Here is a 23,957-nt window from a genome sequence, read left to right on the forward strand (position 1 = left end):
CACTAACACCCTCCCCCTATAATCACCTCAAGGTTTTATCAGAGTTGTAAGTTTAAAAGTTCACCCCTTCGTGTTTCAGAAGATGGATGCTTTCTTGGCAAAGCTTGAGCACTGTTTTTTTTTCTCCCTCTGATGGTAATTTAATCATATCTAATATCAAACCACTCTGGTCGGATTAAAGATTTATGATAATGAAACAAGGTAATGGATTCCTCGGAGCAAACATAATTTCTCACATTCCTGTTTACGGCACCTCAGCCTTCTGCTTTCCCTTTGAAGTCACCTAGGAGTCAACCTGTCATTCTTTCAGTCTATCACGTCGAGTTAAGTGCTATCGCAGTTAAACAGAACGTGACAAAGGATCTAAGGGTTCAGATTCCTTAGTAACATTTTTGTATTACATCTGATGTTTTTCATATGATTTAGATTAAATGAAATCAGTAACATTACTTCCTCTGAACGAGTTTTAAAGAAATTGGGCCGTAGCACATTCACTTGCTGAACACAGAGCTGTAAAAGACCATGCAGGGATTGTTGCTCCCACTGGCCCTGGACTCAATCTTACTTTTAGTCTTTCTCTCCAGTGCTACTGTGTCCTTTAGAGATCTTGGGCAGGATTTAAACTTTGCCTTCCCCATTGAACACATAGTCAAAGGATACGTCAACTTCACATCAAAGCGAGTCTCCTTCCTCTTGCTCCTCGGCACTCCTAATTAAAAGACGACCGCTCACATTAGAGTGAGTGGCTGTTGAAGACTATTATCCAGCTCGTGCAGGAAGAGAATACATCTGGAAGACATGAAAGTGCCCGTGGCCATGGCAACCAGAGGAAAACCCATTCGCACTTGTTGATAAGTCTGTCAGCCTGGAGGTCTGGGAGGTTGGGGAGTCGCTGTCACGGTGAAACCATCTCAAACATCTCCGCGCTTGGCTTTTATGTCTGTTTCTGAGGGAAGGCATGAAACGCGCTAGTGAGAAACCACCATTTTTCCCCTTTCCTTTCTTTTCTTTTCCATGGTTCTAATTTGCACACACTCCTGGAGCGACAGATCTCACCAGGTCCCTAGAAGGCCAAGGCCATCATTGTGAAAAGGCCCTTTCTTCAGTTAATGTGTATTGCTTTGGTGTTGGAGAGGTTACAGTCAGGTTGAAAACTTCAAATCAGAATGATTAAAAACATTTTTCTGCCATGAAATCCTTAGTTAGTTAGCAAGTTAAGGTTAAATGCCGTAGGTCAGTACAAAATTAAGTTAAGTTAAAAACTAAAGATGAAGTTTAGATTAACTCTGTGTGTGTGCGTTGTGAATTGCCTGTGTTAGGAGGAAAAGCTTGCGGTGGCCAGAGCAGAGGCTTTCCTGGAGAGTAACACCTACTCTGCAGATGACCCCTACACCACGGCCCTGCTGGCCTATGCTCTCGCCCTGCTGAGGAGCCCCTATGCACCCCTTGCCCTCCGCCGCCTCAACCACATGGCCATTACTCAGGGTAATATGCTGCCTGTGTGTGTGTGTGTGTGTGTGTGTGTGTGTGTACATTTTAAAATACATGAAATAAATGGAGGAACACTGTAGCTGATATCTGTAGCATAAAGACATAGGTTGTTGGTTTAAAGTGCTGGCATGTGATTGGGTGTTGCGGTTAAGGGACTTTCCTGGTTGGTTAGGCTTGGTGATGGTGATAGTTACTGTAAAATGCTGAAATCTGGGTCTCTGTATCTGTCCTCAAGTGTTTGCTGTGTCTCTCTTCAGATGGCTTCACTCACTGGAGTCTCACTGGGAGCACTGTCACCGACGAGGACACCTTCATGGGCTTCAGTGATGGACTCTCACAGTCAGGTAGCCACTCTCACCATGCTGAACCCAACTTTGTCCAAAAATAACTGACAGGAGCATTAGCTTGTGTACAAGCTGCGAGACCACACCGGAGTCCCCTCTCCATTGTCTTCTCTCTCTCACTCTCTCTTTTCTGTCTTTTGTCCCCTCCCTCTATCCTTTAGTGGTGTCTGCGGAGGTGGAGATGACGGCGTACGGCCTGCTCACCTACAGCCTGCTGGGAGACGTGGCCTCCGCTCTACCCGTCGTCAAATGGCTCTCTCAGCAGAGGAACGCCCTGGGAGGCTTCTCCTCCACCCAGGTGCCCCTCCACCTCCATCCTCTAAACAACCAATAGTCACTCTATAGTTAGTGTGTCTAGGGGGCTGGTTTCCCGTACATGGATTAAGCCTACACTGAAACAACTGCAATCAAAATCTCCCCAGATAAATACGTTTTTTAAAGGTGCTATAAGCGATGTAACACTGAAACAACTGCAATCAAAATCTCCCCAGATAAATACGTTTTTTAAAGGTGCTATAAGCGATGTAACACTGAAACAACTGCAAATCAAAATCTCCCCAGATAAATACGTTTTTTAAAGGTGCTATAAGCGATGTAACGCGGTTTCTAAGCTAAAACATTTTTGTAACATATAGCTAACATCACCTCACCATCCGCTAGCTGCCTGTGCACCAAATACACTGTAAAAAAACGCGGTCTCCGTGGACAGCCTTGGCTCCAAAAACGGCCACAAAACAACTTGGGCAAATCTTGCCCATGAAAACATAACAAACTGTTCCAGCAAATCACCGGCGAGATACGCGTTTGGGAGAGTTTCAATTGCACGGGAGGGAGGAGGAGGGAGTAGCGAGCTAGCTCTCTGTTTTGTTTGAACGTCAACAGAAGTGACATTACTCTGCATCGCTTATAGCACCTTTAAAGCCATGTACATGAAACTGTGCCTCGTGTGATTCCTAACATTGTGCCACTGTGTGAGTCTGTGTTAGTGGTGATGGCTTTGTCAGGTGTCTGAAGGGTCACAGTACTGATGGCCCCTGTGGTTCTCTCGTCTGGCAGGACACGTGCGTGGCTCTGCAGGCCCTCTCTGAGTACGCCATCCTGTCCTACGTGGGTGGAGTGAACCTGACCATCTCACTGGCCTCCACCAACCTGGACTTCCAGGAGACCTTCGAGCTGCAGAAGGACAACAAAAAGATCCTGCAGAGAGCCATGGTACTTACACCCAACCCCCCCCCCCCCCCTCCGCCACCGAGCGGGGACCCCTGCTGGAGGAACACACACACTGCAGTCAATCAAACACACATACAAACACGTACTCAGTTGTGCATAAACACTTCCATAAACATGTGTTGTGGTCATCAACACACATATACTATCCAGAAAAACAAACAGATATTCAGACATGCACAGACACACTTGCATAAAAATTACATTGGTTTGAAATACTATAATCCATTTTGGAGTAGGTGTGTGTATGTCTGTGCTTTCCAATATGTCACCTTGGATCACACCACTTCTCACATTTGTCCGTGCCTTAACAGACAAATACACACCATTCACCGTGTGGCCTCTTAACATGCTGGCCCACAACAAGGGTCACACCATAAACTATCGCAGCCTTCACATGTGCATGCGTGACGCGTGACTTCTGTCCAGTGTTCAGATTCGGGCCATTTATCTGCCGCCATTACATCACTCGGCCAGCATGCAGCGCCCCTTGCCCTGACCTCCCTGCAGCCAGCATGGCCTCCTGGGGCCTGCACGCCCACCAGCACACGCGCTTCTCTCACTTTGTCCCCCAAGTGGAAAAGTCGAGCTCATAGCTGCAGTCAAGCAGGGTGCACCGGTTGTCCACAACTGGGGGGGAGGGAATTTGTCTTAGGGGGAATGAGGTTACATGTTGCAGTGAAACATGACTGAAAATGTGTGTGTGTGTGTGTGTTTGGATAAATGATGATTTGATGATGTTGTTTAGAGAAGGTGAGTGTCTGTGTGACTTTGCATGGACAGTATTTAGGGTAGCATATAGTATGTGTGCACACATGTCTGAGATATATGGCCTTTTCCCAGGTCAGTAGCATAGGCTACATGCCCAAAGGCCAGGTAATGCAGGGACATTTGCGTCATCACCGAGCCCTCCCTTGGCCTATGACCTTGCTTCCTGATTGGCTGTTGCATTTGGCCCCATTCACTGGGTGTGTTACATGACTTGCTCCTGTTACTCAACCAGTAGAACTGGCTGGTGGCAATGTCAGGTCATTAATGTATTTCCTTAGGTGTACATAACTTGATTTATGTTTTTGCTTTAAATGACCATAGAGAGGTGCACACATTTTGATTTTTAGTAGTTTACAAGATCCACTGTAATGAAATAAAAAGATTCTTTTTTTTAATCTTCATTTGCATCTGTCTTGCCCTCTCAGATTCCCAGCATCCCCACAGGCCTGTTTGTCAGCGCTAAAGGAGAAGGTTGCTGTCTCATGCAGGTAAGCTTCCCTCTCTCTCTTGCTCTCTCTTTTGCTCTCTCTCTCTCTCTCTCTCTCTCTTACTCTCTCTCTCTCTCTCTGTAGAGAAAACCAGCTCCATTTCCATGACTCACTCCCGCTAATGTGCAAATTCCTTCCCGTAACTTTGGGAGATCTGGTAAAACTTAGGCAATTGGACACCAGGGGATTGTTCATTCCCAATTACTCTGACCCCCTTGGATAGAATGCTGTTTCCCCCTTTACCTTGTCGCTTTGACAAACAAAAGGCTCTTTCAAGCCAGGGCTCTCAAGCAGCCACAGGCCAGGTACTCCCCGAAGGACCCGCGTCTGCAGAACACGCTGTACTCTCCATGGCTAAGAGAGCAGATCTCCAATCTCACAGGCCTTCTGCTGCCAGATGCCCACTGGAGGGGGCACAGAATGCCCCCCCCCCCCCACCCCTCCTCAGCCCAACCCCCTTGTAGTACTGACATGGCTGCCAAGACCCCATAGGAGACTGATTTAGGCCCTTAGTGCTTTTGAAGGCAGCCACAGTTAGGACCCTTGAGCTGTGGGACCTTAACCTGGAGGCAGAGTGGAGTATGTTAGAGATGTACCCCCATGTCTGCAGACAGAGTGGGGTATGTTAGAGACGTACCACCATGTCTGAAGGCCAAGTGGGGTATGTTAGAGATGTACCACCATGTCTGCAGGCAGAGTGGGGTATGTTAGAGACGTACCACCATGTCTGAAGGCCGAGTGGGGTATGTTAGAGACGTACCACCATGTCTGCAGGCAGAGTGGAGTATGTTAGAGACGTACCACCATGTCTGCCTCTTGTTCCTCTCACCTTATCTGTCCAATCTGTCCGCTGGGTCTTTTGTGTCCTCAATGCTCCTCTTTCTATGTTTGTCTTTCTCTATCCCTGAGTGTGTGTGTGTGTGTGTGTGTGTGTGTGCGCGCGCGCGTGCGCACGCCGCACATGCACACGCACTTTTCTCTCTATCTGTCTTTTGCCTGGATTCAGGAGTAATCAGGTACAGTATGCAGTCACAGATACAGACACTGAGAATATAAGATGACTGGTGGTCTGTAAGAGGTCTATATACATTTCAGTATAGCAAAGGGATGCTGTATTCTATACTATATAGGAACATGAGAGAAAGGAAATACTCAATGAGCTGATTCAATTTGCTTTTAAATGAATGAAATGATGCACTCGGTGACTTCCTGTCTCTGTCTCTCTTTCAGATCGACGTCTCCTACAACGTGCCGGACCCTGTGGCCAAGCCGGCCTTCCAGCTGAAAGTGGACCTGAAAGAGCCCAGACGGGAGCGCCACCCCTCACCATCCCCACGCCACCCCTCAGCCCGTTCCCGCTCCCGTGCCGACAACCGCTCCGAGCTGAGCCGCAAGCGTCGGGCGCCCAGCGACGACGAAGACCCCGCCGGACACCAGGACCACCTGGACTACCGCGTCACCCTGGAGGCCTGCGCAAGGTAGCCGTCCGCTGGCAGGAAGTAGCCAGAGTAGCGTAATGCATGATGTAGGTCTCCTGAAGTTTCATTGAACACATGCTCTGGATTTGCCAGATGTACACATAAGGTTCTTTACACATCTACTAAATGTCAAATAAAGATTTGTAACAGACCCACAAGGCTGTAATAAAAATAGTGATTTGAGCTCTGAGAGTGGGGGAAGCACCTTAATTGCATGATAATTAAGTTTCTGTTTCAGCTTACTAAGGGGCCGTTTATACGAGAACAATTGCGAAGGAAGACGACAAAATATTTTATCATAAGTGCCTTTCGTTTACACGGCGACCCCGCCATCGGGGCTTGAAGACGCAAAAATCTGAAGACTCCTTCCAGAGTGTAGAGTTTTGAAGACGACCCGGGTTGCGTCTCCGTCTAAACGGCTAAACCAAAGATCCTTGATTACCTCTCTGGCTAAACTGTCAAATTAGAATGTCTGCGTGTGACGTACCGGGGTTCTATCACACCACCACCCAGCGGTCTGGAAGGCATATCCAATCGAATATCACATACTCTTGCGTCTTCATATAAACAAAGATTTCCCCCTGAGAATGCTCTTCTAAAACGCATAAAAAAATGAAGACGAGACGACACTTCTGCGTCTTCTCTTTTCATCGTCACCGTATAAACGTAGCCTAATTCAGCAGGAGTATTTTACTTAGGATGGTACAGTATGTCATTCATGATTCCCAGGCAATTCTTTCTCATTGTGCATCTCTTTTTTCCCCCCCTCTCATTCTGTCTCTCTCTCTCTTGCTCTCTCTCCCTCTATCTGTTTATCTCATTCTCTCTCTCTCTCTCTCTCAACTTCTCTCTATCTGTGTCTCTCTGCAGGTGGCTACACTCAGGCTCGTCCAACATGGCCGTCCTGGAGGTTCCACTGCTATCTGGATTCCGTGCTGATGTGGAAAGTTTGGAGAGGGTAAGAGACACATTCACACACACAAACACATACACCCACCCACCCACCCACCCGCACGCACGCACACACACACACACACACACACACACACACACACACACACACACACACACACACACACACACACACACACACACACACACACACACACACACACACACACACACACACACACACACACACACACACACACACACCACACATTCACACACAGACACCCACCCCCCAAGATTACAACCTGTGAGGTCAGAGAGGGAGGATGTGCATGTGTGCTGCTCGGTGTGTGTTTGTGTGTGTGTGTGTGTGTGGTGCCCTCTGAGCTCAAGGAGACAGACATCTGGAGGCCATTTCAGAGGAGGCAGCATGGCGCTGTATTTATCGTTCCTCGTAGTTCTGTTGGCCTGGTCTCTTCCCTCAGCACCCCCTGCCACCCCACACAAACACACACTGGCTTATCTCATTAACTTTTCAATTAGGGACAAACAAAGAAGGATTTATGTAAGACAGTGGGTGTGTGTACTGTATGTGTGTGTATTTGCGAGTGTGTGTGGGTGGTTGTGTGTTTGTGAGTGTAGTATAGTGTGTGTGTGTGTGTGTGTGTGTGTGTGTGTGTGTGTGTGTGTGTGTGTGTGTGTGTGTGTGTGTGTGTGTGTGTGTGTGTGTGTGTGTGTGTGTGTGTGTGTGTATGTGTAAAAAAGGGAAAGAAAAAAAGAGAAAGATATGATGTAAGAGTGATGGAGGGAGCGTATTCATGTGTGTGTTTACATGTGTTCTTGTGCAAATATTTTTGAAAGGTCCGTTCATTGTTGTGTTAAACGAATGTTCCTGGCTGTGGGCCAGGGCCCCTCCAGTGCCATTACTGGGCCTGTGTATTTGTGTGTGTGTGTGTGTGTGTGTGTGTGTGTATATAGTGTGTGTGTGTGTGTGTGTGTGTGTATATAGTGTGTGTGTGTGTGTGTGTCTATGAGATTGTGTGTGCTGGAGGGCCCTCCACGGACCCTAACCCAGCAGAGGCCCCAGCTCCAGGAATTACAGTCAGAGCCAGGGTCGACACTGTTTACACCATCACATTGCTAACGTACGCCACACACACACACACACACACACACACACACACACACACACACACACACACACACACACACACACACACACAGGCACAAACTTCTTAGGTACAGCATAGTGTCTTTGTTAACACTAAACCCCATATATGTAATATGTGCAAGTGTGTATGTACACTACGTGAGTGTGTGTGTGTGTGTTAATGTGTTTTCAGGGTGAGGTGTTAGCCTCTGTTGTCTCCCCTGTCCACACTCTGCCTGCCTGTCCCTCATTAGAGGCCAGTTACAGGCCCCCGCCTCCTGTCCTGTGAGCCCATAAACCTCCCAGCCTACCTGGGAAGCCATACAATACTCTCCCCATCCACCTCCATCCCCCCCCCCCCCCCCACACACACACACTCCCCTAGTCAGCTCCTGGAGTTGGGGCTGCTAACAAGCAGGGCTTCCCCCTCTGCCTTAAGCTCCACCACCCGCTGCTGTTTTACAAGGGTGAGGGGTGCTCAGACAAGCCCAGGGTCCAGCTCAGGAGCCAGGGAGACTTCAGCACACACACACACACACACACACACACACACACACACGCACACACGAACACTACGCATGCACACACTGTGAGACACTGCTTATGATAAGTGTGTTTGTGGATCTGGATAGGAAATGGAAACATATGATGGTCAGATTCCACCCACCCATCACACATGCAGACAAAACACACACACACACACACACACACACACACACACACACACACACACACACACACACACCCAATGGCGCCAGCCCGGGCTGAGGGGGCTGCCGTAAACAGGGAGCCCAGTTGGACGGCCACCCCTCTCTTGGCCCCGTGGGAAGCGTTAACACCCCCCGATAGACCCCTGCGTGGTCACTCAGGTCCTGTAAACATGCCCCCGCTAATCAGGCCTGGCATCTGCCTCTCCCCGGAGCCCCCCGCGCCGCGCACCACTCTGCCAGCCGGCCGGCCAGTGCTCGTACGGCGAGGGAGCAGAGTGGCTCCACCTCCACCACCTCCTCCTCCACCTCCTCCACCTCCTCAGTCACAGAGGGGAGTAGACAGGAGAGGAGAGGAGCGCCAGGGTTGACACAGACACACATGCTACATGCAGACATGCTAACAACTGGACCTAACCAGCAGACACATAGTGGGCAGCTCCACTGGCCTCTAGCACATGGGACCAGTTTCCCATGCATAGATTAAGCCTAGACTTAGATTAAAAGCCTTTTGTTATCTCCATTGTAGTTCTCATTTAGTCCACAACTAGGCTTAATCCATGTACGAGAAAGTGGCCCCTGGACTTTCCTCTTCGTGTGCATGGTCTTGGAAGTAACGGCAGAGAAAATGTGCTGTTGCGGTACGTTACATATGGTATCATTTTGATGTGTCTTGAGTCAAGTGCAAATTTGGCAGCAGACACATTGCTAGTATAGAACCTGCTCAGTGGACTCCGCAGCGTAAGCACACATGAAAGAATGATACTTTCACAGATTCAACTTCCAGGGGTCTGACAAGTGAAATGGTTTATGTCTGTCCTTATTTAGTTCGCTGTTATTTAGTCGGTTTGAAAAACAACATCTGTTTAAATGGCTCCATGTGAATGCCAAGCTGAATCACAGAGGAGATGCAGTGCAGATCCAACCGGAATAAAGCGCAGTCAAACAACAAGAGCAGTGGAGGCTTAGGACAGGCTGCCCCACTCATAGTGTGTGTTGCTCCTACTTATGCAAGTTTACCTTATTTCTCATATAAACTTTTCTGAGTCTGTCATCTTCAAGACATTTCACATCTCATGTTCTTTCTATTTCTGCCTTTCTCCCTGGCCTATATCATCTCTTCTCTTCTCTTCCTCCCTCTCTTCCTCTCCCTCTCTCTCTCTGTCCCTCTCTCTCTCTCTCCCCTCAGCTCCTGATGGACAAGCGTGTTGGACTGAAGCGCTACGAGGTGGACGGGAGGAAGGTGCACTTCTACTTTGATGAGGTGAGCAGAGGAATCCCGCCCGCGCCCTGCACGGCTCTCGTTGACCCTGTTGGCCCCTCCAGAGCCCACGAACCCACAGCCTGTCCACACGCACACACACTCGCACACGCACACACACTCGCACACGCACACACTCGCACACACCACACGCACACACCCACCACATACACGCGCACACACACACACACACATACACACACACACACACACACATACACACACACACACACACACACACACACCACACACACACCACACACACACACACACCACACCAGCATTTATTTTTCTCTCGTCAGGAGGAGGATGGAGGGCTGCTTACTTTGGAAGCGCTCTTGTGGCCTTTGCTTGTTTTGATCTCACGCATGAAGGGAATTCAAACAGTTGATTGAGCAGCAGAATGGAAATGTGAAGGAAGGCTCGCGAAGGTTACTTTTTAACAGCAACGGCCTTCTGCAGACTTTGATCTGAAATGAAAGCTTTAATAGCAAAGGAGCGGGATTTTTTACTGCGGGGCGGTGTTGTTGTTTTTGAACCGGGTTCATTCGGTTGAGCGTCGTGTCGTGTTCGTCCTGCGCCCTCCCCGCCCCTCTGGCATCTGTCTATGGGCTTATTTTCCTGCCTGTTTGCTGAAGTCAGGTGCAAATCTCCCGGGACGCCTGGCACCACACTCGCTGGCGGGAACAGCAGGAAACCATGCCCTGCCGTTTACCTTGGCTCACCTCTCTCCGTCTCCCCCCTCCCTCCCTCCCTCTCTCTCTCTCTCTCTCTCTCTCTCTCTTTCATCAGATTCCCAGTCAGTGCATGACGTGTGTGGCCTTCCAGGCGGTGAGGGAGTACATCGTGGGCAAGACGGCACCTGTGCCCGTCAAGGTGTATGACTACTACGAGCCAGGTGCGCTGCGTGCAAGTCAAGCCGACATTCCCTCCGACAGCTCTCAGGGACCCGGGACAACGGGGAAGATGAATGACCCCACGGGCCTGGATATTACTCATGTGTCAATATATCAGAGATAATCAGTCATGTGAGCTGTATTGTGCTTTGGACTGATGGGAAATGTTTTGGTTTGACAGTTGCAGCTTTAACTCTGTACTAAGTGCTTATGTTAAGGGGTGGCAGAGGTGTCCAAATATTGGTTTTGGCACTAAAAAGCATTCTCATTGAGAGTGATGGCATGCCATAGTACGACCTAGTGATGTGATAAATGATTTCCATTCGCAAGGAATGCTCTCTGACAGCACATGGTTTTGCAAGATTTTGGAAAATGTTATGGTACAGATGGTGTGTCCTTAAAAAGGGTTAGCAGTATACCATTGCACTAATCAACTCAGAATTGTTATACTATGATGCTACTATACTACTCAGAGTTATACTATGATGTTCAGTTCTGTTAGAAATGTTACTTACTTGGTTTTTCTGTGTGTGTGTGTGTGTGTTTGTGTGTGTGTGTGTGTTGCAGCATTTGAGGCGACCCGTTTCTACAACGTGAGTGAGAGCAGCCCTCTGGCTCGGGAGCTGTGTGACGGACCCACCTGTAACGAGGTGGAGAGCTCCAGTAACCAGTGGACAGGTGCAGAGACTACAGAGTGACCTCCCAACATCTCCCTATACATAAGACATTCTCCAAGCCCTGACCTAGATCCCGATCCATACATTTCATGTTAATCCACAGACACTTTTTGTGACACAGACACACTGTTTGTTTCCAGTAGGTCCTAGAAAAAAAGATAGACGGTAGATTTTAGCAAGATGCTTCAAGAGATATTTGAGTATTATGGGATGCAGTGTAGATCCACATACCCTCAGACACATACAGAAACAGTGGTGCAGAGACCTCCCAGACTTATCTCCATATCTTTATTAATAAGTACTCACGCCACCCTCCCCAGTCATGTCTTGCTCTGCTTACCAATTATAATTGTACAGTATATCAGTAAGGCCCTCTCCATAGAGTTCAGTTGAGTCCTCTCCACGGTGCCTGCATGAATGGTACAGGGCCCCTGATGCATTCCTCCTGGCTGACTCCTGCTTTCCCACCAGGCTTTGCCCAGAGCAGCTCGTGTAACAGTGTAATGGGCTGCCCTGATGAGGAGGAGCGCTTTGACCGCTGCACCTGCTACCGGGACTGCGGCTACGACGGCGAGCCCGTGTGCGGCTCCGACGGCCAGCTCTACCAGAACCAGTGCCAGCTGGAGGTGTCCGCCTGCCGCAACAACACCCGCATCGAGCAGGTGCCGCTCAGCCAGTGCCCTCAGAGTGAGTATGCCCAGTGCCCCGGTCGCCAACCCACTCTCCACACTCAGGGTTTAATGAATGGGCTGCCCAGCTGACTGAAAACTTTGATCTGTCACAAACAAGCTCGCTAATGATCAAAACCCTGGTCAAGTTTTGATACATTCTGAACATGGAATGAGGTGTCCACAAACACACATAACTGACTATTGTCTTTTGGGGTTTTGCTAAAATAAGTTAAAATGTTAACTCATTAATAATTATTAAAATAAAATGAATTCATATTAATATTTATTATCAAAATGTTACCTATAGCAGGCTTGTACATTGCATGTTGGATATATGTGACGATGTGTTTGTGCAAATGTACAGTATATTCTCAGGCGTTTAGGTCTAATTTGCAAATTGATACATGCACACTATGAAAGATAAAAAGGTATCCACGGGTGCACACACACACACTCACACACACTGAGGACTGAGGAACAGCTGTTCAGGTGCAAGCTGCCTGCCGCACAAGTCCCTCCCACCCCCCTCCTGTGCACAAGCTGATGCTCTATTACAGGGTCACTGGGCTCCCCAGATTACAGAGTGCTTTTGTGCACGGCCACTCCGGGCCTGGCCACATTCCTCTCAGACGCACAGGACCCACAACAAAGAGCCTTTTCTGTTTGTGTAGCACATCGAGGGAAAATTATGGAACAAAAAAACTGGTGTGTGTGTGAGAGAGAGAGAGAGAGAGAGAAAGAGAGATAGAGATAGTTGGTGTGTGTGTGTGTGTGTGTGTGTGTGTCTCTGTGTCTGTTTGTGCGCATTTGTTTACATGGCACACAGAGGGAAAGGCAGGGACAAAAAAAAATGTTGATAATTTGAGAGTGTGTGAGTGCATGTGTTCTGTGAAGAGAAAAACGTGTGTACACTCACGCCGGCACATCAAGGGGGGAAAAAAAGCTGTGAGACAACCCCTGCCCCCCTCACCCGCTGACCCCTAGTCTGGCTGCCAAGCGTTTGAAGGCGGGCGTCAGAAGAAGCTGAGGCGGGCAGGCGGGTGGAGGTGGCAGCGGGTGGAGGTGGCAGCGGTGGCGGCGGCCGTGTTTGTGTTTGTTTGCGGTGTGCCCCATTAGGGCTCCATGCTTCACTGCCCCATCTCGGTGGGGAGCTGAGAAAACTGAGGCCGTGCCAGCCGATGCCCACGCCAGGGGCCCTGGCACCTCCTCCGTCTCCTTCACTTCCTCCCTTCGCACCTAAACCCACTCACCTCACCACCCACTTAAGCTCACCTCCATCCCAAACCCCCCCCACCTCACCCTTGTGTCAACTAGCCGTAGACACCCCAATTAGCACAGTTCCTGAAGCAGGCGGGCTGAACTAATGGCCGAAATGAGCCGGCTCAGTGCCTGGGACTTTTTTCCTTTCGGCAGGCTGACCTCTCGCGGAGCCGGCCTCCCAGACACACCGAATGTGACAAAGGGAGCAAAGTTCAGCGGCCGATTGTTCTTGCAAGCTTGCAGAAACGCTCATTATGGCATTCAAACTATGAGAAGGTTTTTGGGTGCCAGAGCGTTTGGGGTTTGTACTGTATATGAGTGTGTGTGTGTGTGTGTGTGTGTGTGTGTGTGTGTGTGTCAGAATTTTGAGTTTCTTTAGACAGGAGTCTGGTAAAGTATTCTGTTAACCTGTGTAAGTGTGTGTGTGTCCTTGCAGTGGAGTCTGTCATAGATGAGCCAGATCCAGCCACAGGGGAAGAAACTGAACAGGAGGCAGTTCTTATCCACACAGGTATCTCTCTCTCCTATTCTCCCCATCTCTCTCTCTCTCTCTCTCCCTCTGTTATTCACCCCACCCACACACACTCTCTCTCTCTATCTCTCTCTCACACACACACACACACACTCTTTCACATGTGTCCTAACCTCTCATCCACCCTTCCCCTATTGTACACATACTTGCAAATGAGAGCCTTCCTGGCAGAACACTGTTTGTGTTTGTGTGCCAGGTGAAGGCAGGTGCTGGAGAGCTGAAGCATCAACTTTGTGTGTGTGTGTTTGGGGGTGGGGTGAGGGAATTTATCAGACCTCATGCTGTCTGTGTATTTATCTGACCTCCCTTGGCTAGCAGCACAGTCTGTGTATTTGTGTGTGTGTGTGTGTGTGTGTGTGTGTGAGAGAGAGAGAGAAAGAGAGAGAGAGAGAGAGAGATGGTGGAGACTTCAGCTCACAAGCTGTTCAGACTTGCCCCAGTGATATTTCGGAGAAACTCAGGAGCATTGCTGGGACGACCACTTCAGTCTTTCAGATTAAGCAGATATTATTTTTTAAACATATTTACCATTTGTCACACGTAGTATTTTCTAAATACACATGATTTATGGCCCTTGCCATGTGTAGACTTGAAAATTAACATTTACTGTCAAAATGATAAGGATGAAGATGAATATGAAGAAACATTACATTAAAGACAGGCTCATTTAAAAGTAGTGAAATAATCTAACTATGTCTTTTGGAAACCTCCTTTTCCCAAGAAAGAATGATGGTGGACACAATTGGAAGACTGTTTGAAATAGCAGGAGGCTGTGCAGTACTTTTTCAACCGGCACAGGCTGGTGTGTGATAGCTCACTGCCCTGTATGATAGGGTGGCTTTTTCAGTTAGTCAGAAAAGTCCACAACTGAAGCTAGGGCTCCAAAACGACCTTTATAGGTCTCTCCTGCTATTTCATGGGCAATTAAACATTACCTGCCCTAGGTGTCTCAGCTGTCTGCAGCTGGTGTGTGTGTGTGTGTGTGTGTGTGTGTGTAGTCATGCACTATGCTTATGTGTGTGCATACAGTATGTCTGTCTGTGCAGGAGTGTGTTTATGTGTGAGAGAGATTGTGTGTGTGGAGTGTGGTGTGTAATATGTGCTGAAAGCTTGTCTGATGTTTGTGTGTGTGTGTGTGTGTGCATGTGTGTGTATTTGTGTTTGTGTGTGTGTGTGCTTAAGAGTTTTTGATGTGGTGCTTCTTGCGTGGACTTGTCTTCTTGCCTAAAGCTTTCAGTAGCTCTTAATGGAGTCAAAAGGTCCCTTCAGTGCAGATGCATAACACACACACACACACACACTTCAAATAAAACCATTACAGCATTACAAACCCCTGACCCAGCCCTTCCTCTCTAAACTCAAGCGGTTAAAATACCAGTTGTGCCTCTAAAACACATGTGCTGACACTGAGCGTATCACTTGTGATGTGGGCCGCTCTGCTCCTCTCCTCCCCTCCCCAAATCCTTTTATCTGCTGCGCGGGGGAAAGCTGTGGAAACATGCCTCATACCACGGCCATTAATATGGATCAAGGCCGCCGCACCGATCCAACAAGCCACGCACGCCTGCCAGGCCTCTCCAGAAATGTGTGCTCTCTCAGGAGCCAAATATGCAACAGGTAGAGGGCCGAGAAGGAGCCCCCCCCCCCCGTGCGTGTTTTTGGAGGTGAATGAAGGCATTTGGGTTTAGTCGGTCAGTCTGCGCTCGCTAACTTGTAACTTGCTCACCCCAAGAGCTCATAGAGCGGCACTGTCCTGTGTGTGGACAGAGCGACCCCTAGAGGCCAAAAAGGGTGAACACGGAAAGCAATCTCTGTTACCAGAGTAATTTCTCTAATGCAACATAAAAAATAAAGTAACTTTTCAGTATAACTCCAAGTGAGATATAATTTATTTCCGAGTGAGATATAGTTCCCTTAACTTACTTCACTTTATTAAATATTTTCATGATCATTAAAAGCCTGTTATCTTCCTAACATTATTCTGCCACCAGCCAGATCTATGCAGCATTGTTGCCTCAGCTTCTCTGTGGATGGTCCATTCCCTTATACATTCCCTCTCCCTCTGTGTTTGTGTATGTGAGTCTTACAGTGTAAGAAGGTGCTTAATGTTGAGTGTTGATATTGACCTCTACCCTTCTGCAGGTGGAGAGGATCAGGGCTCCATGCCGGAGGTCTCCTACTACTCCTACGAGTACGATTCCGACTCCGAACCCTTCCCCGCTGAACCGGACGCCCACTTCTTGCTGCCCGCCGAGACGCAGACGCCCATGGCCAGTCAGACGCTCTTGCTGGACACAAAGGACTCACCTGAGCGATGGTATGAAAGTGTCTGTGTCTGTCTGCCAGTCTGTCTTTCGCTCTCTCCATTCTTTCTCACTATCTTTTTCATGTTTTGTTGTATCTTATTTAGTTCTAGGCTACTGTTGTCCTGATTCTCTCTTGTCTGGTCTTATCCATTCATTATATCTCTCTTTTTTGTCGTCCTTGCACACACTGCTTTTGTCCTCTGTCTCCTCTTCCCCTCTCCATATCTCTCTTCCATCATCAGATAACGCGTACAGGTAGACAGGGAGATGTCCTACTGAAACCTCTCTTTTTTTCTTTTTCCTTCCACAGAGACATAGCTCGGAGGCTGCCAGTGTAAATCCCTGTTCTTGTATATGTCTGTGAATATGATAGTGTAAGAGTGGAGACTGGAGAGAGAGGGGGAGAGAGAGAGAGAGAGAGAGAGAGAGAGATGGACATTGGAACAGGTAGCAGGTTCTGTGTGTGTGTGTGTGTGTGTGTGTGTGTGTGTGTGTGTGTGTGTGTGTGTGTGTGTGTGTGTGTGTGTGTGTGTGTGTGTGTGTGTGTGTGTGTGTGTGTGTGTGTGTGTGTGTGTGTGTGTATGGTGTATGTGTATGGTTGGGTGAGTGGTGGCATTTGTGTGTGTGTGTGTGTGTGGTTGCATTTGTATGTGTGTATGTTTGTCTGTGTGTGTGAAGACTATCCAACATGTCCTCCTTTGCCTTTTTATCTCTCCCTCACTCTTCTGATCCCTTATCTAAGCTTTCTGCCCGTCTGGTAGAAAAAATAGCCTCTCCTGCCGTAGCTATTCCATTCACTGTAATCTTCCTGTAATCTAGATCAAAATAATCAAGTATTTATGTTTGTAATTATACCTGAGTTAAAAAAAGGTTTGTTGTTATTTGTTTTTGTTTTTTATTCTATCTGTGGTATTTATTTGTAGCTAGTGCTTGTGTGTTTTGTTTTTCCTTCCCCTTGCTTCTCGTCTCTGCTCTATTTTTTCCCCGATTGCCACACCTCTGTCTTAACTTAATCAGTCTGTTCAGATATTGGCACACATTGGATGCCTTGTTTTCAAGCCCTAACGGCAAATGTGTTAAACCCTAAGCCTCTTACATCAGAGTTGACCCTCTATTGTAACCCTTGACCTGCACTCGGTACAAGGTTAAATCTTGTGGCACAGCACTGAAACTTGCTCCCTGAGAGCAGTAAGCTGAAAAGAAACACAGAAAGATAAGCTCGGCCCAAATCGAAAGCATTTGACCTCTGAGGAGTCACCGTGTGTGGACGGAGAATGAAAGCTGGTGGGATCAGATTGGTCGGTGCAGAAGCTACAGCTCACTAAGCCTGATGACAAGACCCCGTAATGTGGTCTGGTGTTATAATGTAAATTATTTTAAAAATTTGAGTGAATGTACGCCCTGAGGATTTAAGATTCATTGCCTTTTTTGAAAATAAGAGAATAAAGTTTGTACACAACTCTGATGTCAGTGTGTTCATTTTTTAAAGTTTGAAATGTTTCATAGATTTGTCACATTAGCATTGCAGTTGTGTCAAAAACATACAAATACATTCATCCTAGTTTTCCATATGACATGTCTACAGAGATAAAAAGAGTATATATGTAGAGTATAAATAGACATATATACAGTATATATATATACATGTAATATATATGTACAGTATATTGCACAGGTTTATGGGCAGGCTATGGAATATAATATATATATAAAAATATATAAATATATTGTGTACTATGGGATGTTAGCAGTGCAAGGTCATAGGTGAAAAAGTGTAGGAGTAAATGTAAACTATTACCATTAGTGTCAACAATAATGCGTTTATGCTGTACATATATGTATGGGTTTGTGACACTGTGCCTTGGTGTTCTTGCATGTAGTGCTGTATGGATGCTTTCATCATATATATGTGGTTCAGTAGTAGTTGTCTGCGTGGGTTGTGTTAAGGTACGCATGCCTGTGGGTCCGGTGTGCGGCCGTTCTGCTCGAGTGTTTGTCCTTGTCACTGAGTGCTCAGGTTACTGTGACCACTGCCAGGGGAAAGTTAGAGGTCGTTAATGTTTCATGTTTATTTGCTGGTCGACACAGTAATCAACACTTTCAGTCACCAAAGCCCTTTGGCAGCTTTCCTTTTCTCATCCTGCCACGATTTGTCAGGCTTTTAGGCACTTCTTTTGCACACATATGTATTTTATGGCCTTTTGACAATATATTCACAAGCATGTGTGTCTGTGTATATGTGTATGTGTACTATTTATAGAATCATTTCACTGTAGTGCCATTGTCATCTGTACTGTACTATAGTCTTCACACTTAAACACACTCTCCACAATACATGTTTGTCCCTCTTGGTACATAAAGCACTTCATGTCTTTAATACCTGCCCAAGATTTACCATAAACATTATATGAAATTGGGACCTAAGTTCTTTTTATGTGAAAAGAAATGAGACTGAACATTTCTCCCGCAGTGGATTAGGCTAGTGAGCGTCTTTCTGAGTTCCCTGATACAAGAGTGTAGTGTATCCGGCCGTGACACCACTGCCCCGTTGCAGGGGACCAAGCTGCCCGTCACCTGGGCAACTGCCCACATGCTTGACTGAAGCATGATATTCCGTCCATTCTGGGATGGGGGAGTGAGAGGAAGAGAAAGGGGGGGGGGGTCAGTGATTACCTGCCTAGAGATCCTGTTACACGAGAGCCAACTCAAGTGATGACATTGTTTCTAAGCACTGGCCCCTAGTGTGTGTGTGTGTGTGTGTGTGTGTGCACATGTGTGCGGTCACCCATAAATTGTGTGTGTGTGTGTTTGTGAACATGTTTGTATTTTTAATAGGATGGGTTGTGAGAGTGCCTATTGTGGAGGTTAAAAGGGTCCTGGGCTGGCATCAAAGAGCCTCTCAAGTTCCTCAACATCCACTAATCCCTAAAGCAAACCAAAACAGCAAACATGACTGTGTGGATTCAGCCTCCGAGTCTATAGATGTTGACCAGGGGTCATCTCATCACTCAGATGACGAGAGTATGACTACGAGAGACCCTCAGATGGACCAGAGGCTGACCAGACCAACGCAGTCAGTCTGGAGGACTCCTCTCTGGAACAGACACCATTGTGGTACCTGTTAGGTCATCTATAACCTGCCTCACCATTGGACTCCTTTTCAGGGCTATCATTCGACAGGAGGCATTTGAACATAAAGCAGCTCGTTCACAAGTGGGTTTGGATGTCTTTTGAACAACATGTGGCTGTAGAGCTTATTTGATCTTCACCAGTCATCACTGGAGTTTGTTGTTGGGTTTTGGAAATAGGGGTGAACAGAGCGTGTCCTTACAAACCCTGGGTTACAGTCACCATCTCCATACGGGCACAGGGGTTGAGCATGGCCGAAACTACAAAGAAACGACCCATCATAGCTGGGAGAGAAAAAGGTGAGCATCTCCAAATACGGTCAGAATAGAGTTGGGCTTTCTTATCATCTGCACCCATTGATTTAGTGCTGAAATGTTTTGTTTTCTTGAATGAAAAATGTCATCCTGTTTCCTTTGGCAAATGGTCTTTGCGATGCTCAACATGGTTGACATTCTTTTTTTTCTTCTTCTGATAATCTTTTGAGAAGGTCAATGTTATAAATCAGGGTGAAAAATGAAAAGAAAGTGAATCCAAGAAGAAGGCATGTCATCACTGAAAAAGAGAGAGAGAGAGAGGGAGTGAGAGGGGAAGAGGTTGCATGCTTTCAGACTTGCTGGAACATGCGTCTGCTGGTGTGAAAGAATGTTCTCGGTAGCTTTGGAACAGACACTTCTTGTATGCTGATGTCATAACATTCCCCAGGCAGTATAACTGTGTACACACAAAGGCATAGCCGCTCTGTGCCGAGAGAAAGTCAGTTGCTTCATTGACCCACATTCCTGATGAGCTGCAAGCACATGGTGAAAAACACCCCCCATACACACACACCCTCACCCTTGGTTGCAGATGTAAGCACACACACACACATAAATGTACGCATACACACACACTCCTTTGTATTCTGTCTACCCTGTACTCAAAGTGCAGCTTGAGTGGCAAATTTTGTCCAATTTACAAAGAAAACATCATGTCAAAAGAAATGTGTGGCTTTGTGTCCTGAATAAAACCTGCAAAGGAAACCATGACTTGGGATGATAGGTGTTAAAATGTCCTTATTAGGTCCAGGACCTGCCCGCTATGCCCTCCCTCCCACCATTGGCTTCATGCGTCATGACTTCACAAAGCCAACGAGCCCGGCGTTTACTTTCCACAGCAGGATGAGTGACAACCGTGAGTGATAAATCGTCCTCAATGGGGCCATCTACTGATTGGGTCATAACTACTGGCTGATCCAGACAGGTTTTTCTCCAGCTAGTTCTTCATTTGTATAGATGTGTGCAACATGTGAAATTGCATCTGCAGAGGGAGTCTAACAGGCCATATAGCTACTGCCTCATTTTCAGTAACCAACTATTCTATTTTGACTCTTTCTAAGACATGCCATCATAGTTTCTTTTCATGTCTTATACATTTGCAAAATGAATATGACAGCATATGCCATAAAAGATGTGATGTTGCATTAAGACCACTAGAGGGAGACTTCAACCATCCAAGTTGCAGTGTTAAAGGGGTGGTTCAGGATTTTGGACATAAGACCTCATTTCCAAGTAAGCAAGTGTGATATTTATCAGTGGAGACCGTTTTCAACACGTTTCATCCAGTCCTTCTAATTGCAGAGTTCGCAGGTGCTAGGCTAGCGCAAGTCAACGGTATGTGCTAGCCTGCCACTAAAGACAGTCTTACCCACTCTAAACTACACCTGAGGCAAATTCCAGACAATCGATGTAAATGTCTGTGTTGATAGAATAGTGTAAGAAATACAACTACCCTTGCATCGCGTTGCAATAGTTATACTTTGGTCCCTGAAGTTGTTAGTAGTCATTTTGCAACTCAGCGGCGGACTGCTATTACCAAGGCTACTACTAGGTATCCCCATTGGAGTGTGCTTTACTGTTTACTTTTCGGCGCAGTACTACTAACCGGAGCAAGTATAATTCCGCCGCTGCTAAGAAACTAGTCCCTCAAAATGTAATGCGATCGTTGAAATGCAAGGATAGAATAACGTTAGAAATAACACTATCAATACAGACATTTACATCGATAGTCTGGCGTTATAATTTATTTGCCTCGGGTGTACTTTGGAGTGGGTAAGACTGTTTTTAGTGGCAGGCTAGCACATACCGTTGACTTGCGCTAGCCTAGCACCTGCGAACTCTGCAATTAGAAGGACTGAATGAAACGTGTTGAAAACGGTCTCCACTGATAAATATCACACTTGCTTACTTGGAAATGAGGTCCTATGTCCAAAATCCTGAACCACCCCTTTAATGTGGGTTTCTGGCATGTATGTTCGGGCTGTATATATTCATAATATATACATTATTGTTTTGCTGTAATTATGTTTTGCTTTGACAGTCTACAGCATAGACTCCAGCCCTGGGCCTCAGTATTTTGTTGACGCAAAGATCACTCGCTTTGGGAGAGATGGCACCCCTGCATATTCCATGCTGGGTAGGATGAGAAAGACTGGTGAGACTAACTGCTATTTTAAGCAATCTCATTTTACTCTGTGTGACTCTTAAGACTAGATGTAAACTCTAGAATGCCACATTCCTTCAAAAACTACACATTTAACATGCTCTTCTTTCCACCTTTGTGTCATGAAATACCATCATATGATCTTAAATCAGAGGTCATATCAGCTGTTCTGAAAATACTACAGGTTCATATAAAAAAATATGAAGTAACCTATAATGTTGACAATATGAGTCTGTAAAGGGAATATTTCAATAATCTGGTTTGACAGCAGTTCTGTTGGCTATCTGAAGTCGGTTTAAATAGACTGTCACTTCAGCCTATGGCACTAAGCAAGCAGATCCCAAACCCATAGGCTGACAGCTGTATGTGACAGTACTAACAAAGACACACAAAACCATCTGTTTATAACTGAACTGCACCCAGAGTAAGAGCTGAGAGCCCCCTCAAAATCTTACAGTTAACCATCAGCGACATCTGTTATCCTTAAATACCTTGTCATCAGCAGGTTACACTGCCATGTTTCATACTTGGAGGTATTCTAACTGAGAGTTTTCAGACAATCAGACAGTCCATGTTGATTGGCTGATCCTCCCAGCAGTAAGTATAAGTATAAGTATATATACTCTTTTGATCTCGTGAGGGAAATTTGGTCTCTGCATTTATCCCAATCTTTGAATTGGTGAAACACACAGGTGAGGTGAAGCACACACTAATCCCGGCGCAGTGAGCTGCCTGCAACAACAGCGGCGCTCGGGGAGCAGTGAGGGGTTAGGTGCCTTGCTCAAAGGCACTTCAGCCGTGCCTACTGGTCGAGGTTCGAACCGGCAACCCTCCGGTTACAAGTCCGAAGCGCTAACCAGTAGGCCACGGCTGCCTCCCAATTGTCAGCTCAACCACCAATCTAAATGGATGCCTTGTTTGTGTAAATAAAGGGCATAAATGGGCAAGTTGGACACCATTTTTAAAGCTGGCGTCTCATTGGGATGTTAACTGGCTGAAACCAACCCTCCACATTTTGACCCCCGGGTTTCACACAGCATGCAGCACTGCCCCACTGAAATAAACCAGTCATTTGCATTGGTATCCAGAACCATTTTGAGGGGTTCTCTAGACTGCAAAACAGTGAAATCTTAATTCTTGTCGGCTGAAACTTCAATGCTCTGTTGGCAATGTTGGCTCCTGTTTTGTTTGAAATGATACGTAAACTAAGTTAAATTACAGAACAGAAATTTCAACGGACAAAGCTTGAAACAAGGGAACACAAAAAAACAAGCAAGCCTTGATTTAAGATTCTCATCTTAAATCAAGATCAGATTTTACTTTGCTTTTACTTTACAAAAATGAAGTCTTCCAGCATTTATAACTACTTTTAAACAACTGAAGATGTGTGAAAATGTTTGTAATAAGTGACAAAAAATTGACCTCAAACAATTCTCTCCAGTGGAAGTTTTCCAGACTCCAGGGCCAGGAGCATACAGTCCAGAGAAAGCCCTTCCCAGCAGCACCAAGCGCAAGACCCCTTCATACACAATAGGGGCACGTACAATCTACCGCTCCCTCGACACGGTCCCGGCCCCAAACAGGTACACGCTGCCAGCAGTCATGGGTGCCCACGTGCCCACCAAGCCTGCCAGTGCCAGCTTCACCATCTCTGGCCGCTGCCGATCTGGCGGGTTTTCTGAGGACCTGTCGAAGACACCTGGCCCTGGCAGGTACAACAGCACAGACCCCAGCATTTACCTGCCCAGGCAGCCAGCCTTCTCCATGCTGGGCCGCAGCGGCCTCCCCACCGACACCACACTGAAGCCTGGCCCTGGCAGCCACAACCCAGAGAAGGTGACGGCACACAAGCCCCGAGCACCGGCCTTCTCTCTGGGCATTCGCCACTCAGAGTTCATCACTCCTTTGGTGGTGGATGTGTTGGACTGACATTACTTCCAGATGTTTGATAGTGAAAGAGAACTTGACACATAGCTTGACCCATTGGCATGGTGCAGTAAAGTTGAAACGAAAGGGCCATTCTGAAAACAGGAATAGTGACAGAGATTCTCACAGCATTATCAGGAACTGAGTGTCAAATAGTGCATGTGACATTTTTGTTATTGAAGGTTCTGCCGCTTCCATTATACATTACTGATTAAAGATGACGGAAAGTTTTGGCAACAAATTGCACTTGTGAGTAAATTACCCTTTAGACAGG

At 46.9% G+C, this 23,957-nt stretch overlaps 2 protein-coding genes across 3 annotated transcripts in view; both read left to right on the forward strand.

Annotated features, from left to right (window-relative positions):
* cpamd8 (C3 and PZP like alpha-2-macroglobulin domain containing 8) overlaps nt 1-17,613 on the forward strand; it is a 45,994-nt gene extending 28,381 nt beyond the window's left edge. For both annotated transcript variants that reach the window (XM_076278345.1, XM_076278347.1), the window contains exons 30-43: nt 1,320-1,485; nt 1,749-1,835; nt 1,997-2,133; nt 2,892-3,047; nt 4,259-4,321; nt 5,552-5,799; nt 6,670-6,757; nt 9,737-9,811; nt 10,601-10,706; nt 11,272-11,382; nt 11,853-12,068; nt 13,749-13,823; nt 15,987-16,161; nt 16,461-17,613. In XM_076278345.1, the coding sequence (XP_076134460.1) occupies nt 1,320-1,485; nt 1,749-1,835; nt 1,997-2,133; nt 2,892-3,047; nt 4,259-4,321; nt 5,552-5,799; nt 6,670-6,757; nt 9,737-9,811; nt 10,601-10,706; nt 11,272-11,382; nt 11,853-12,068; nt 13,749-13,823; nt 15,987-16,161; nt 16,461 (1,704 nt within the window). In that variant the 3' untranslated portion in view covers nt 16,462-17,613. The remainder of the gene's footprint in view (nt 1-1,319; nt 1,486-1,748; nt 1,836-1,996; nt 2,134-2,891; nt 3,048-4,258; nt 4,322-5,551; nt 5,800-6,669; nt 6,758-9,736; nt 9,812-10,600; nt 10,707-11,271; nt 11,383-11,852; nt 12,069-13,748; nt 13,824-15,986; nt 16,162-16,460) is intronic.
* Nucleotides 17,614-19,515: 1,902 nt separating this feature from the next.
* cimap1d (CIMAP1 family member D) lies at nt 19,516-23,875 on the forward strand. Its single transcript, XM_076278361.1, has 4 exons — nt 19,516-19,578; nt 20,339-20,449; nt 21,635-21,748; nt 23,199-23,875. The coding sequence occupies exons 1-4, from the start codon at nt 19,530-19,532 to the stop codon at nt 23,684-23,686; spliced, it is 762 nt and encodes a 253-aa protein (XP_076134476.1). The 5' UTR covers nt 19,516-19,529; the 3' UTR covers nt 23,687-23,875.
* Nucleotides 23,876-23,957: the final 82 nt, after the last annotated feature.

The sequence above is a fragment of the Alosa pseudoharengus genome, unplaced genomic scaffold (assembly GCF_046254945.1).
Source record: "Alosa pseudoharengus isolate Yale_2024_CS ecotype anadromous, Long Island Sound unplaced genomic scaffold, YU_APseudo_1.1 YU_APseudo_1.1_scf_11, whole genome shotgun sequence".
NCBI classification, from domain to species: domain Eukaryota; kingdom Metazoa; phylum Chordata; class Actinopteri; order Clupeiformes; family Clupeidae; genus Alosa; species Alosa pseudoharengus.